The sequence below is a fragment of the Meles meles genome, chromosome 6, assembly GCF_922984935.1.
Source record: "Meles meles chromosome 6, mMelMel3.1 paternal haplotype, whole genome shotgun sequence".
Classification (NCBI taxonomy): Eukaryota; Metazoa; Chordata; class Mammalia; order Carnivora; family Mustelidae; genus Meles; species Meles meles.
This window is the reverse complement of record NC_060071.1, coordinates 108,410,544-108,424,580: the sequence shown is the minus strand read 5'-3', so window position 1 is coordinate 108,424,580 and position 14,037 is coordinate 108,410,544. Positions and strand designations below refer to the sequence as shown.

Genomic DNA, 14,037 nt, shown 5'->3' with positions numbered 1-14,037 from the left:
ATCAAAATGGGCTTTGTTTAGATATCATAAAGGCTAAGGAAACAATGGTCCTATCATTAGAAAATACTAGAAAGATGGACAGAGATAACACTTCACAATGTCTATTAGACGATCTCAAGAAAGTATACTAGAAATTGATGCCCTTCCATTTTGGCTTTATTATGGGTCGTAGGACAAAAACGTTTTCCAAAAAAATGGGGCCTCTGAAAAGCAAAAAGAAGAGGATTCAACAGTAAGAATGGAGCCCAGCTCTCATCAGTGTGCATGGGGCTGGGGGTGGGGGTGGGGGGGTTAGAGGGCACGGAGCCGCTGTGTCCTGCCCTGCATGCCCTCGGCTGGGCGCCAGCCTCGGGGCTGGGCAGGAAGGCAAAGCAACGCCTGGAGAGGCAGGCGATTTTGCTGGCTCCCACAGAAAGCAAGATTGCCTACTGATGGCCTTAAGAATGGCAAATGAAGTCCTCTCAGGCCAAAGTCCAGGCAGAAGTTGGCCTTGTGGGGTTCCTGTCGTCCTGCCAACCCTTGGCACTCCGGGGACATTGCTAGGAGAATCCTGGCCAAATCCTGCATGAGAAGTTACCTCCTTCGCATGCTCTTCCACGTCGGGGGGTTAGACGAAAGAAGACCCCTTCTGTCAGGTTTTGTGGTGCTTGTGCATCAGCCAAGGAAAAGGAAGAGCAAGAAAAAGAAAGCAACTTGTCTAACCACACACAAGAGAAGGGAGAGAATGCTTCAGAAGAGTTGATCTGGGAACAAGCCCAACATGCCTAAGTCTCAGCTCAGCTTGCTGTTTTTTTGCAGGTACTGAGGGTTTTTAGCAATTTAAATAATTATGACCCTATCTACTTTGGGCCATCACGTAGATATCGCTTTCGTCAAGAGAGAGCAGTCCAAAGCCACTGCCACACACAATACCGGACAGAACAATCTATGCACCGGTGTGACCACAGTCGGAACCGGAAGTCCATCCAGACGGATGTACGGAGCGCCTCCGCAGACACACAAATGTACTAGGGGATATCCTCAGAAAGAGGCCGCCATTTGCCATCCTTAAGGCCACCAATAGGCAATGTTGCTTTCCGTGAGGTTGTTCCTCGTGTGGACAGATGCCCACGGATCTCCAGATATTCCCTTGTCTCACCGGTGCCCGCCATCTCCTTCCTGAACCGAGAAAAACAACGCCTGGCTGGGGAAAGTTCACTTGAATTTGATCGTACTTTTCCTCTTGAAGAAAAGTGGAAATCCGAATCGCACACGATTTCTTTCAAACGGATAAACTTAGATGATTTCTCAGGGCTTCCGTCCATTTTTACACCACGCCGCATCCAACAGTTTTTTGTTTTAAGGTAAACCAGGTTTTTGGTCCTTCCCTGTGGAGAAGTTACTTTCAAGTCAGTGAAAGTTCTTGGCCCATGATGAAAAGTCTTTGCCAATTAGTACTCAACAACTCCAATTCATTTTTTTCTGGTTCAAGATGAGTAGGAGCCTAATAAGGCTGTGATAAAAGGGCAAAAGGCACCGAGAGCCAAAAGCGGATTAATGAGCTCCTCCATTTATTTGTCTTCCTAACAGCTGAACTGTTACAACTATTGACACTCTTCAAAAGGTTCCGCTCTGAACCCTGTCCAGGCACTGCAGGCTCCAATGGACATCTTCAAATCCAGAGAATGGAGGGGCAAGAGCTTCCCCCGTGTGATGCCAAAACCAACAAAGCCCCATGGATCAGGTAATGAAACTTCAGCTTTTCCCCCTTTGAGATTTATTTACTGGCAGCTGACAAGGGGCAAATTCAGCTCGAATTGTGCAGTCAAGGCCCTGTCAAGCTTTGAGAGGCACCCTTGTCTTGAAGCACCTTCATGACTGGCATTTCACTCAAAAGCCCTCGGCACTGGTCCTTAACAGCTTATGACATCACAAAGGACACTCCAGACAGATGCCTACATGGCATCCTGCAGCATTTTAAAAGAGAATTAGTGGTTTTAATTATGGTCGTAGTATGAAAGGGAACCATGCAAGCTCCACGGGAGACCTTTGATCAGACCCTTTTGCTAGTACAATGCCACGGAACTGTGACTATTCCTGGTAAGGGGCCTTTTCTTGCTGAATGACTCACCAGTGATCTTTGAATGCAGACAAGCTTCTAGCCCTCCCTCTTCATTAGTGAGCATTTCTATACAGGGGCCTATATAGCGCTTGGAGTCTAGGAGCTATACAATTGGGGGGAAAAGAATCCCTACAGATTCTGGCCTCTACTTAGGAAATGCTGAAGGACTCGGAGTGACTTTATTCATTAAAACAGGTTGCTATTAATTAACTGTCATAATAAAATAAAGAACTATTATTTGCATTTCTTACTATGTTCTCTTTAGTAATATGTATAAAAGATGCTTGTAACAGAAATGAATTTATTGAACCACTTCCCCATCCCCCCCGCCCCCCGATCCCCGCCTTTTTTCTCTCTTTTTTTTTTTTTTTTTTTTTTTTTTTGCATTTTGGCAGCAGGAGCCTACTAATTATTGGGCCCAGATTTACGAGCCCAAACAGAAGTAAAACATAAATATAAAATTAACTAAGGAAATACAAAATCCTTTTTATTTGCCACTTTATGCAACTGAAAGAAAGCAAACAAATTAGCTTTATTTTTAAATCATTTCAGAGAATTGTCAAAGACAATAAAACTCTCAACTTTTTTCAGAATGTTCACTGGGTTGGTGTTTAGCTTGAAGTGTGAGATTATGTAACAACCATAGCTACTCGGGGAAAAAAAGGATTTTTAACTTGAAGCAGAGCAAAGTTCGCTCTTTAAAAAAAAAAAATCGCTTTTGGGAAACAAAAAAATGTGTCTTTGGTCTGGTATTACAAATTTTATGAATTTAATCTTCAAAACTGATCCCAATAAGCAATAAGCAATCTTCAAAACTGATCCCAATAAAAGACTCACAATCGATATTTAAAGTAAGTGAAAACAGCCCATTCGCTTCTAGCATCTAATCAAGCAAAGTCATTAGGGAGAGACTGAGGAAGTAGGAAGGTTTTCAGGAAGATTCTCTCTGAAATGCTAATTGACACGGGATACACAGAATTTGCATACATAGCACATCACAGTCATTCAAACACCCCACTAAACAGTACTGTTGTACCAGATCTGGGAGATGACTGTCTTCAATTTTTAAAAAATTTTTTTATTTTTATTTTTCTTAGAGGAAAAACTTTTGGACTTTGGAATTCTGGAAGCTGAATGATGAGAAGCTTTTTCACATCCTGCTGCCTTAGACATTTTTCCTATTTCTCAGACTTTGCAGTTCTTTTCTTAGGTGCTTTAGAGCAACGAAAAGATCAGGCAGCTGTGGATCATTCCGCGCTTTCTGAGTGTAGAGACGGAAGTGTCTGATGGTTTCCGATAACAAGACTTCGGGGTCTACACCTCTTTCCTGAAGACGTAACATCCGCTCACAGGCGATGGCATAGTTCTTGTGCCAATTCACTGGGTGTTCCTTTTGTAAAGAGACAATCTCCTTATAAAGCTGAAAAACAGCAAGATGTTGGTATGCCATTGTTATCCCTTGACTTTTTTCAAAACACAGAAAACACAGAGGAATTAATCATACAAGAGGAAAAATCCAAGCAGCCTATAGTAAAAATCGAATCATTGCTAGGCCATGCAGAAAATGCAAGAATGTGACTGTAATTATTATGGTGGCAGGAGGCAAATGTGCTTCATCTGAAACTGCTTCTGGGGTTTTTCGGATGTTGCAGAAGGAACCTAAGACACACTGTGTCAGGACAAAATGCTCTTCCTCCAGAAAGATGTTCTGGGAAAGGGATTTAGCTCTAATTCATGGAAAGCTATTTACTCAACAGGCAGAAAGGTTGAAACTCTAAATTTAGCTGTTGGAGGAAAAGAAATAGCTTTCTTTAGAAAACTGCATAGAAAAAGGACTGGAAGGAATTTAAATTTTGACCCTCCTTTTCACGTAAATTTCTCTCTCATTAGAAACAACAGTAGTAACAATGGCAACAATAAACCAGCTCCAACAAATCCATCATTGAATAGGCTGGGCGTAGGAGAATTTAAGAGACATCCTTAGAGCGAGATACCAAAAATCTTAAAGGCATCCTATAATTACAATTTCGACAGTTAAAATTTTGCCCACAGAAATCAGGAATTTTGTTTTGCAACATCAGAGATCATATGAATTTGGACAGAGTTTGAGCCTTTGATATTGAGTTTTCCAGGGAGAAACATTAAAATTTAACAAATAAAGTAGACCCAAATCTGCGCATTGGAATACTAGACTTGCTTATTTGGAAATTCCACAGCCTTCTGCAAGATTGGCAAGTTGGGAGTCGGATCTGCAGGAACACGAAGTCGGCCACAGATGCGGTGAACACACAGAACAAGGAGCAAGGAATGATGCTTTCTCCAGGGATGGGGCTTCTGCCGTTAGAACTGTATCCATCATATCATTCAGTGGAAAGAGACCCAATATACTAGCTATTGCCCCAACTTCCACTCCAGGGCAGATAAATGCACCCCTACCTAACCTACTTTTAAATCGCATCCACAGGAAAAATCTCAGAATTCATGTTCGATGTGTCATTTTTGTATTTAATAAGCTTTAGTCTTTAAGCTGGCTTTTAAAGCAGTTTCCCCTTTGCTTCTTTCCCTCCAGAACAAAGGAAACAGTCACCTTGAGCTTGCATGGACATCATAGCTATGAAGCTAGCCTCCCACTCTTCCATTCTCTTGGTCAGATATTCAGTGTTTCTCTACCTTTCCTCATGGTCTGTTGACTCTACTGTTGCTTCTCTTCCCAACTGTCCCTCCAAAGAGGGAGGGATGCGTGTGAGGCGCACGGCACGCTGCCCGGCACAGAGCACATGCTCAGAACTGTGCAGGTTCTTTACCTTCCTGAGTGCTCAAAGTCCTACCAAGGTTCTGGAGTTCAAAACAGAGGCCAGCCCTTCAGTGAGCACTGTCCCAATGAGCCTCTTTTCACACAATCACAGGGTATTAGAGATGAACAGGGTATGACATGAGAAGGATACGAGAGCTCATTGATAAAGCTTAAAGCCCACTTCTATTTTTAGAAGAAATCAAGGCCTGGAAAGGTGAGCTTACAGTTGGCAATTAATGGTGGAGCTGGCCTTGAACCTGGACCTCGCTATTGCCAGATGGAACTCCAGCTTGTTGTCTCCTGTAATCTATCCCTTGCTGTCCCTGAGTGGTGCCTCGGAGGGTTCTGCCTCTGTCCCTGTGGACTGTCCTCCCTCACCCACCCTCTCACTACTCTGACCCACCGTGTGTCTGGCCAGCTCCTTCTGACCTTTTCAAGGTGACATTCCAGGGACATCTCCTCCAAAGGCTCCCCTCCCTTCCTCACCAGCCCCTCTCCAGGACAGGGGACACATGTACAGCTTGCTGTCCCCACAGCTCCTCTGTAAATCCTGCATGACCCTTGCAAGACTGAATGTAACTGAGGACTCTATCTTTTGTCTCCCTCTGTAGGCTGCTACCTCTTGGGTAGCAGGGGCAATGCTTGGTCATCTCTGCCACAATACTGGGTACAGGCTAGGCGCTCAAGAAAAGCTCTGTGAGTAAATGAGAACACAAATAAACAATGAACCCATGATCACAACATTTAGGAGTCAAACGAGTCATGCTGACGGGACACCGTGCGATTTGGACCAAGCACCGAACTGGTGCTGGGTGGGCAGCCTCATAGCAGCCCGGGGGTAGCACAGACACCTCGGCTGCTCACACACACGGCTCCAGGGCCTGGGTCTCACTGGCCCTTGCCAGGACATCTGTTTGCCAGACAGCAGGCTCTGAGACGGTCTCTGAAGGCGTCTCAAGAGCCCAGGGCTATGAATCGCAGAAAAGCAGGGACTCATTAAGACTGGGGAACAGCGAGTTCTGTCCTCCTGTTCCCCACCAGCAAGGACCCCCACCCTCGACGGCTAGTTTGGTCTCCTGGGGCCATAGTCCCAGGACAGAGCCAGTCTCCAAGACCCTTTATCTTTCTCACATAGTCCCAACCAGCCACAAACCTATTGCTTCAAGTGCAGCGAGGGGCAGGACGCTTGCATGGAGGGCCACCTGTCAGAACTTGTCTGGTGGGGGCTGGGTCCTGTTCAAATTGCTTCCTATGTGTTTCCTGTTGCTGTTGTAACAAATCACCACCAACACAGTGGCTTAAAACAACACGTGTGTATTATCTTCCACTTCTGGCAGTTAAAATCATAAAATCAAGTTTTGTTTTGTTTTGTTTTTCTCCAAAACCAGCAGGGCTGTGTTCTTTCTCCAAGCTCTAGAATCTATTTCTTTGCCCTTGGTAGTTTCCAGAGACTACCTGCCCTCCCCAACTTGTGGCTCCTTCCTCCACCTTCCAGGCCAGCCACCCAGTGCCTTTGAATCTTTCCGTCCGCCCTCCACTTGTATTATCACCTCTCCTTTTCTGTCTCAGGGCTTCTCGCCTCCTTAGAAGGGCCATGTGATTACACTGTGTCTACCTGGATGACCCAGGATCACCTTCCCACCACAAGACCCTTAATCACATGTACAAAGTCCCCTCGGTCATGTAAGCCCATCCATCCATTCACAGGTTGTGGAGATGAAGACACGGACATCTTTGGGGATGGGGTATCATAGGCCAACTGCACCATTTACTTTGGACATTATTTGTGATACACGAGTAGTTTTCCATTTATACTGCTTTACAAATCAAATAAAACTAGACATGACAAAGTAAAGACTTCACTAAAAACTCTCCATTCCAATCACCACCACCTTCCTACCAAACATATTTAAGGATATAAAAGTGTAACATACGTTATACGCGTGGGTGTAGAGTTGAGCCTTCACACTTGAAGGTATGTTCGCAGTTTCTGCCAGGTTAAAGATGAAGAACGGTGTTTTCATCCTGGGAGTCAGGGTTTGGGGAGGAAGAGGAACTTTCATTAAAACCATGTTGTTAAGTTTCACATTTAAAGTTATATCTGTCTGACTTCCTACTGATAGAGAATATACCAAACATTTTACTGAATGCTTTTTCCTCTCTCATAGTCACAGTTTCCTCAGAACCACCACCAACAACTTCTTTCCCCGCTGCCAACACGCGGCATTCAAACTGCTTGCCAAAACTTTGAGGAAAAAGCTTAAATTCTTCATCACGATTATACATCGGTTCTCCCCCAGATGTACATAACTGTCATGGGAGAGCAGCTGGGAAGAGGGGCACAGGGGCACTGAGTTCGTCAGCATGGCCTGAAGTGCCCATCACAATGGCTCATGCCATGTGTGATTTGTTCTTCAAAGGCACTCAGACTCGGACCATGTGTCTCATCCAAACTGTCTTTGGCAAACCCATTAAGTCAATACTACCTGGATCATGACCTGCTTTCTTCTTTTATGTGATTTCCTCCCCAGCTTTCCTACCTTCAGTCATAGTGAAGCATTGTGCAAACATATGGTGCATCTTTGATCAGTTCTTCAAAGCAAGTGTTTGTCCCTATAACTAGGCTGATCACTTGCAAACAGACTGTCTTCCAACTTCTTCCAAAAACACTGCTGCCTAAACCGCAGTATGGCTATTTTTGTAACTGCTATTTTGAAGCTCCATTTCTTGACTTTTTTAAAAAAAAAAAAAACCTCTTTACACTTATGTAAATCCTTTATATCATAACTCAATCCTCAGTGCAAAGACAGTCTCTGGCTCAGACAGGGCCCCCTTCCTTTGCTGAAGGAATGCTTCCCATGTACTTGATATCCCTGTCGGTATGCCACTAAGGACTTTATTTTTTTAAATATATTTTAAAAATTTCTTTTTAAAAAAGATTTTATTTATTTATTTATTTGACAGACAGAGATCACAAGTAGGCAGAGAGGCAGGCAGAGAGAGAGGGGGAATAGGCTCCCCGCTGAGCAGGGAGTCCGATGTAGGGCTCGATCCCAGGACCCTGAGACCATGACCTGAGCCAAAGGCAGAGGCTTAACCACTGAGCCACCCAGGCACCCCGAGGACTTTAATACTGTATTAGGCCAAAGTCTGTGAGTGTTAGATATCTTGAGTATTTTATTTATTTCTTAAGAGATTTACTTATCTGAGAGAGAGAGAGTGGTGGGGAGGGGCAGAGGGAGAGGGAGAGAGCCAGATTCCCTACTGAGGGTGGAACCCCACCTGGGGCTCAATCCCACCACCCTGAGATCACCAACCCTGCTGAAACCACGAGTCAGATGCCTAATCGACTGCACCACCCAGGCGCCCTGGTATTCTGAATATTTAAAATAACGACAGGAACCAGTGGCATCCAGAACGTCCCCGCAAAGGGCTCCATGCAGGAACAGCAGCATATCAGCATTCAACAAGTCCGTCTGCTCCACTGGAATGTGAGCTCCTTGAGGGTCAGAACCGTGTTGTATTCATAGATGTAGCTTCCAAACCCGGCATGGTGTCTGGCCTCTAGGAAGTACTAGGTCAGTGCTTAAATAATTAGCACATTACCCATGAATTCAGGGCCTTATCAACTTCCCCTCAATCAATTACACTTCGGTTTAGTTGAGGCAGGAGAGCCTCAGAGCAGCCCAGAGTTCTTGAGTCAGGCAGAGGTGAGTTCCAGACTCTATCACATATAGCGATTTGGCTCTGGACAAGTAACCTCTGTCTTGTAAAACCTCCAGTTTGTCCTTTTGTAAAATGGGGATAATAGCAACCTCTTTATAGGTTGTTATGAGGGCAAAATGAGATTATGAACGTACAGCGATCAGCACCATGCCTCAAACAAAATGCTCACAAATGCTATTTTGTTATCACCACTGAATCCCAAACAGACTGCAAACACACAAGTGCGGGCTAGTCACCTTGCTTGCCACATCTCTTCGTTGGCCACAGATTCCCAAGAAGATGGATTAAACCTGCAATTACAAGAAAACAGTGACATTTTTCTGCTGGCTACATTTATTGCTATGGACATGTAATCCCTGTTTTATAATCTCACAGGGAAAATAAAATAGGTTGGATCTTGAAGTACTGATAGGGATGGAAATAATAAACTTCTCCTAGAAAAGTCTGATCGCTAGGAATTTGAAAGTTTGGTAAATGTGTTCTTAATCTGCATAATGAGCCCTAGAGCCCCATGGGAGCAGACTAAGGATTAGTGGGAAGAGGCTGGAGGCATGGAAGAGCCAGCTGTTCCTTAAGAAGTGCTAGCTGGGCAACAGGGATGGGGCGAGGCCTGGGTCGCTCTTCGGACGCAGCCAAGAATCAAAGAGCTGAGAAGCAGGGCGATAAGCCTGAGAGAAGGGACTCCTGGCTTTGCTACCATCATTGCTGGAGCCAGGATGCTGCTCACTGGACACTTGCTAAACCATCTGCTGAATTTTTCTTTCTCTTAATTAAACTTTCTTATTATGTGTCTTTTCTGATGGAATGGACATAACAAGTGGTGTTGGGTACTTGTACTTTGGCCAGCTGTTTGCAGAGAAGGTTATATTCTTTCTTTCTTTTTTTTTTAAAGTGAGTTCCATATCCAACATGGGGTTCAAATTCACAACCTTGGGATCAAGAGTCATACACTCCAATGACTGAGCCAGCCAGGCGCCCCAGAATAGATTATTTTCTAACTTTTCCTCACGATGGTCTCTGAGTGCTTTGATATAGACCTACTTATCCACCTCCAGTTGGTGCAATGTGGTCTGATTGCTCATAAATGGATCCAAAACCCCTTTGTAGCATTTTTCATATCATCTTGCCTGTTCTTGAATTATAAGCAATAGTTATCAAATCTTTAAATAATTCATAACTTAAAAATATGCAAGGGAGGCACATTCCTATCGATGGTGACTCAATTTCCATGGGAGAGTCAGCTCTGTAGAGATGCTTACAGGAAGACTGATCATCCCCCAGAAAAACATAACGAGGCTATTGACGAACAACTGTGAAGAACAAGTTACTCATCAAGGGCCAGTTTCCCCCAGAGAGAAGTTATATGCTGTTCCTAAAGAACGACAAATAGGGTAAATTCATGCATTGTGCAAACTCTCATGAAACACAGAGTATTTTGCAAAGCTCTACTCCTCAAAATGGATGTCTTCCATTTTGAGGGTGTGAGACAGAGAGTGACAGATGGCGTCATGAGAGCTGGAAGTGGAAGATGCTGTGCCCCAAACTGTCGGGGAGCCCACTCAACCACAGCCCCGCTTGCCCTCCAATATCCCTATTGTTCTTTAAACACGAGGACAAGAAATACATGTTCTCTATTGGGATTCACACAGGCAGCAAATAACAATATTAAGAACTAATTTAAAAAAATAAAAAATATATGCATGGGCATCTCAATATTTAGTAGGTTTTTTAAGCACACAAAACTGCTGTGATCTGATGAAAAATACAGCTGCCATTCATACCTTCCGTATTCTTCGGTCCAGTTATAGATATTTCTTGTAAGTTTAATCCACTCCTCAGGGTTGAACACAATCTCTGAAGGAACTAATTTGTCACAAGAGCCCCAAGGCCACAATGAATAGTTCTTTTTCCAGGTTGGGTCACCTTCATGAATTCCTATGCAAACAAACGTTTTTTTTCTATTGAAAACAGAAAAATATGTATATATTTTAACTCAAAGTTCTAAATGTTAATAAATATAATTTACGAAAGGTCATTTTTGACTCCTTTAACCATTGTTAAAACCATGTGTAAACATACTGGTTTATTTAAATCTTTCCCATATGGGCTGTTTAGAATTTACATTAATGTAAAAAAGCTGTCTGGGGGAGCTGGGAGTAAGTTAACACACATAAACGATAAAATTGATTTGTTCATAACATTGTAAGAAATCACGTGGGGACAAACATTGTTACTGTCCATTTCTGTGGTCCTGTCTCACAGTAAACAGATACTTTTACACCTTTTTTTTTTTTCCATTTTACAGGTGGAAAAATACAGCTGCATTATTTCCCTTCTTAGATGTTTCCTTCCTCAATGCCCACTGCCCTTTATTTTTTGTCTCTTTTATCATTGCTGTATTGTACTTATTGTTTGCATTCACAGATCTCCCCGAGTAGCCCAGAAGCACCTGAGGATAGTGTCTCTAGTCTAAATTAACTCTGAGTCACACATAGCACAATGCTTAGCTAATTCACAGTATTTGCTAAATAAAATTAGTTAAACTGAATAAAGTTTGAGGAGCTTTGAATCCTGCAAAAATCAGGAATAGAAATGGTTTAAATAAGCTTGGGTCAAACTCACTATAACTGAATAGCTCTATTCCAATTCATGGTGTATACCTGAGTAGCTATTACTAAGTACGGTGAGGGGCGGGGAAGCATATTAGAAGAAAGTACTTGAAAGTGGAAAAACTTCATGAACGTTGAAATGAGATACTTTTGGCATAGATTTTAGGCTTTTCCCCACCATTTATGACCCCTATGATTTGGAGAACATTACTTCACTACCTGTGTCTAGTCTCCTCATCTGTGAAATGGGTATAACCCTTTCAGAGCTATTTAAGATTAAATGAAGTAACTGATACAAAATACAATGTTCGAACATGAGAAGAGTTCTGGTTCTGGGGAAGACGGAGTAAGTACACTCTCCCCTGTCTCTCCCACTGCACACTAGACTTCTTGGACAGAATGTGTGGAATTGGAGGACTTGGAGACACCAGAATTCTAAGTTCCACCAAACCTGTAGTGAGTTTGCCATCTTTGCCCTTCTGGTTCCCAAAGTTTAGAGGTAAAGGAACATGTCTCTCTAATCGGAGGAGCTGTGGTTGCAAGAGCTGGGAGCAAATCCTCACTGCTCTTTACCTCCCCGTGTCTTCTGGCAGGATGGTCCCAGACATAGATAGTCAGAGAAAGTGCATGGCAGAAGAGGGAAATTAAAGCCCCAGTTTTCTGACCAGAGAACTGGAAAGAAGGATTCAAGGCAGGGGAAGGGCCAGGGTGAAGACGGAAAGGAGGGAGGTCAAGATAGTAATCCCGTAAAGTTGTGTATGATCTCCTGGCTTATCTCTGAGCTCAGTATGTGTGGACCTGACTGTTAACAGACTTTGAGAAATGAGCCACTGGACAGATGGCCATCAGGTCCCAGACTGGGTAATGGACAGCAAACACAGGGACTGATTTAGATAGCCCTACAAATGCATTGAAAACAGAACCAACACTGGAACTATAGGCCTCAGAAGGCAAGTCAGAACTTGCAGCCTGAGATTTACCTGCCGGCCTGCTAAACAAACAAAATCAACATTCTCTTTAGGATTTAAGTAAGGCCCAAATATTCAAAATGTCTAGGATACAACCCCAAATTATTTAGCATACGAAGAACCAGGAAAATCTCAACTCACATCGGAAAATGCAATCAATAGATGTCATTTCCAAGATGACACAGATATTAGAATTGTCAGACAAAGCCTTTAAAACACCTGTTAGGAGCATGCACCAACAAGGCAAGTACTCTTGAAATGAACAGAAAAACAGAAAATCTCAACAAAGAAATAGAAGATATGAAATGGAACCAAATGGAAATTACAGACCTGAAAAATACAATGATGTAAATTAAAAATTCACCAGATGGGCTTAATGTTGTCTGGAGAGAGAGAGAGGATAAGAAAGAGAGAAAAAGAGAGAGAAAGTGAGAACTGGCAGGTAGGGCACTTGAAGACAGATCAAGAGAAATAATACAATTTAAGTGCAATAAGATTAAAAAAAAAAAGTACAGTCTCAGGTATCTGTGGTCTGATGTTCATATCATCAGAATCCCAGATGGAGAAGAGAAAAAATGTAAAGCATAAAAAGTAAAGAAATAATGTCTAAAAAGCTCTCAAATTTTGTGAAAGACACCCTCTTATAGAGCTTCTTCAGAAGCTCAGTGAACCCCAAACAGATTAGACTCAAATCCATGCCAACAGACCATAATCAAACCACTAAAAACTGAAGACAAATAATCTTCAAAGCAGCCAGAGAAAAACAACACATTGCACAGAGAACAACAATTTGAATGACTGTGGGTTTCTCAAATAGAAAGCATGTAGGTCAAAAGAATGCAAAATAACATTTCTGAAGTGCTGGTGGGAGGGGGGGACCAACCCTCCCCCCCACTAACAACTCAGAACTTCATATCCAGAATTCTTCAAAAATGAGGAAGAAGTAAAGACATTTTCAGATAAAGGAAAACTAAGAGAATTCACTGCTAACCATCTTGCCCTAAAAGAAAAGCTACAGGAATATCTTCTGATGAAAGAGAAATGATACAAAAGGGCAACTGGACAATCAGAATCGAAAGAAAGGCAACATATCTGGTAAATATCTGCAAAAATATCTTGGACTATTTTTTCTTTTAAATTTGAAAATGTACATATGACAGCTGAAAACAAAAATTATCATGGGTCTGATATAAGATACCTGACAACATAACCAAAAGTGGGGAGGTTAAAGGGACTTAAATGGCACTAAATTTTCTATATTCCACTTGAAGTAGCAAAATATTAATCTGAGTAGACTGAAGAGTTCAGTACATATACCACGATTCCCAAGATCAACTGCTAAAAAAAAAATCTACCAAAAGACACACTAAAAATCTCAAAAAATAATTCAAAATAGAGTACTAGAAAAAATCAAATTTCCCAAAAATAAGGCAGGAAAGGGGAAGCAGTGGACTAAAAACCAGAGAGAACTGAGAGCAAATCATAAAATAGTAGACAGACATCTAAATATGTCAATATTTGCACTAAGGGCAAATGGTCTAAATGCCCCAATGAAATGACAGACATTGTCAGAATGGATAAATAAAACAAGACCTGAATAAATGCTATCTACAAGAACCCCATTTCAAATATGATATAGGTGGTTAAAAAAAAAAAGGATAAAAAATATACTATGAAAACACTAGTCAAATTAAAACCAAAAAAAAAAAAAACCCAGAAGAATTCTTTTTTTGTAAAAACAGAGAAGATGTAAATGCAATTCAATGGCATTTTCAGCAAATATGAGGACAATCTGACATTTATATGCCAAAAAGAAGTAACAATATAAAACCCCCAAGA

The 14,037-nt window shown here is 42.3% G+C and overlaps 1 protein-coding gene across 1 annotated transcript in view; it reads right to left on the bottom strand.

Moving 5' to 3' along the window:
* Positions 1–2,562: 2,562 nt before the first annotated feature.
* The window catches only part of TMEM260 (transmembrane protein 260), a 66,565-nt gene continuing 55,090 nt past the window's right edge, over positions 2,563–14,037 (bottom strand). Inside the window, exons 13-16 of the mRNA XM_046009196.1 lie at positions 10,403–10,579; positions 8,858–8,911; positions 6,830–6,920; positions 2,563–3,521 (exon numbers count right to left, since the gene is read on the bottom strand). Coding sequence (XP_045865152.1) covers positions 3,267–3,521; positions 6,830–6,920; positions 8,858–8,911; positions 10,403–10,579 — 577 coding nt within the window. The 3' untranslated portion in view covers positions 2,563–3,266. The remainder of the gene's footprint in view (positions 3,522–6,829; positions 6,921–8,857; positions 8,912–10,402; positions 10,580–14,037) is intronic.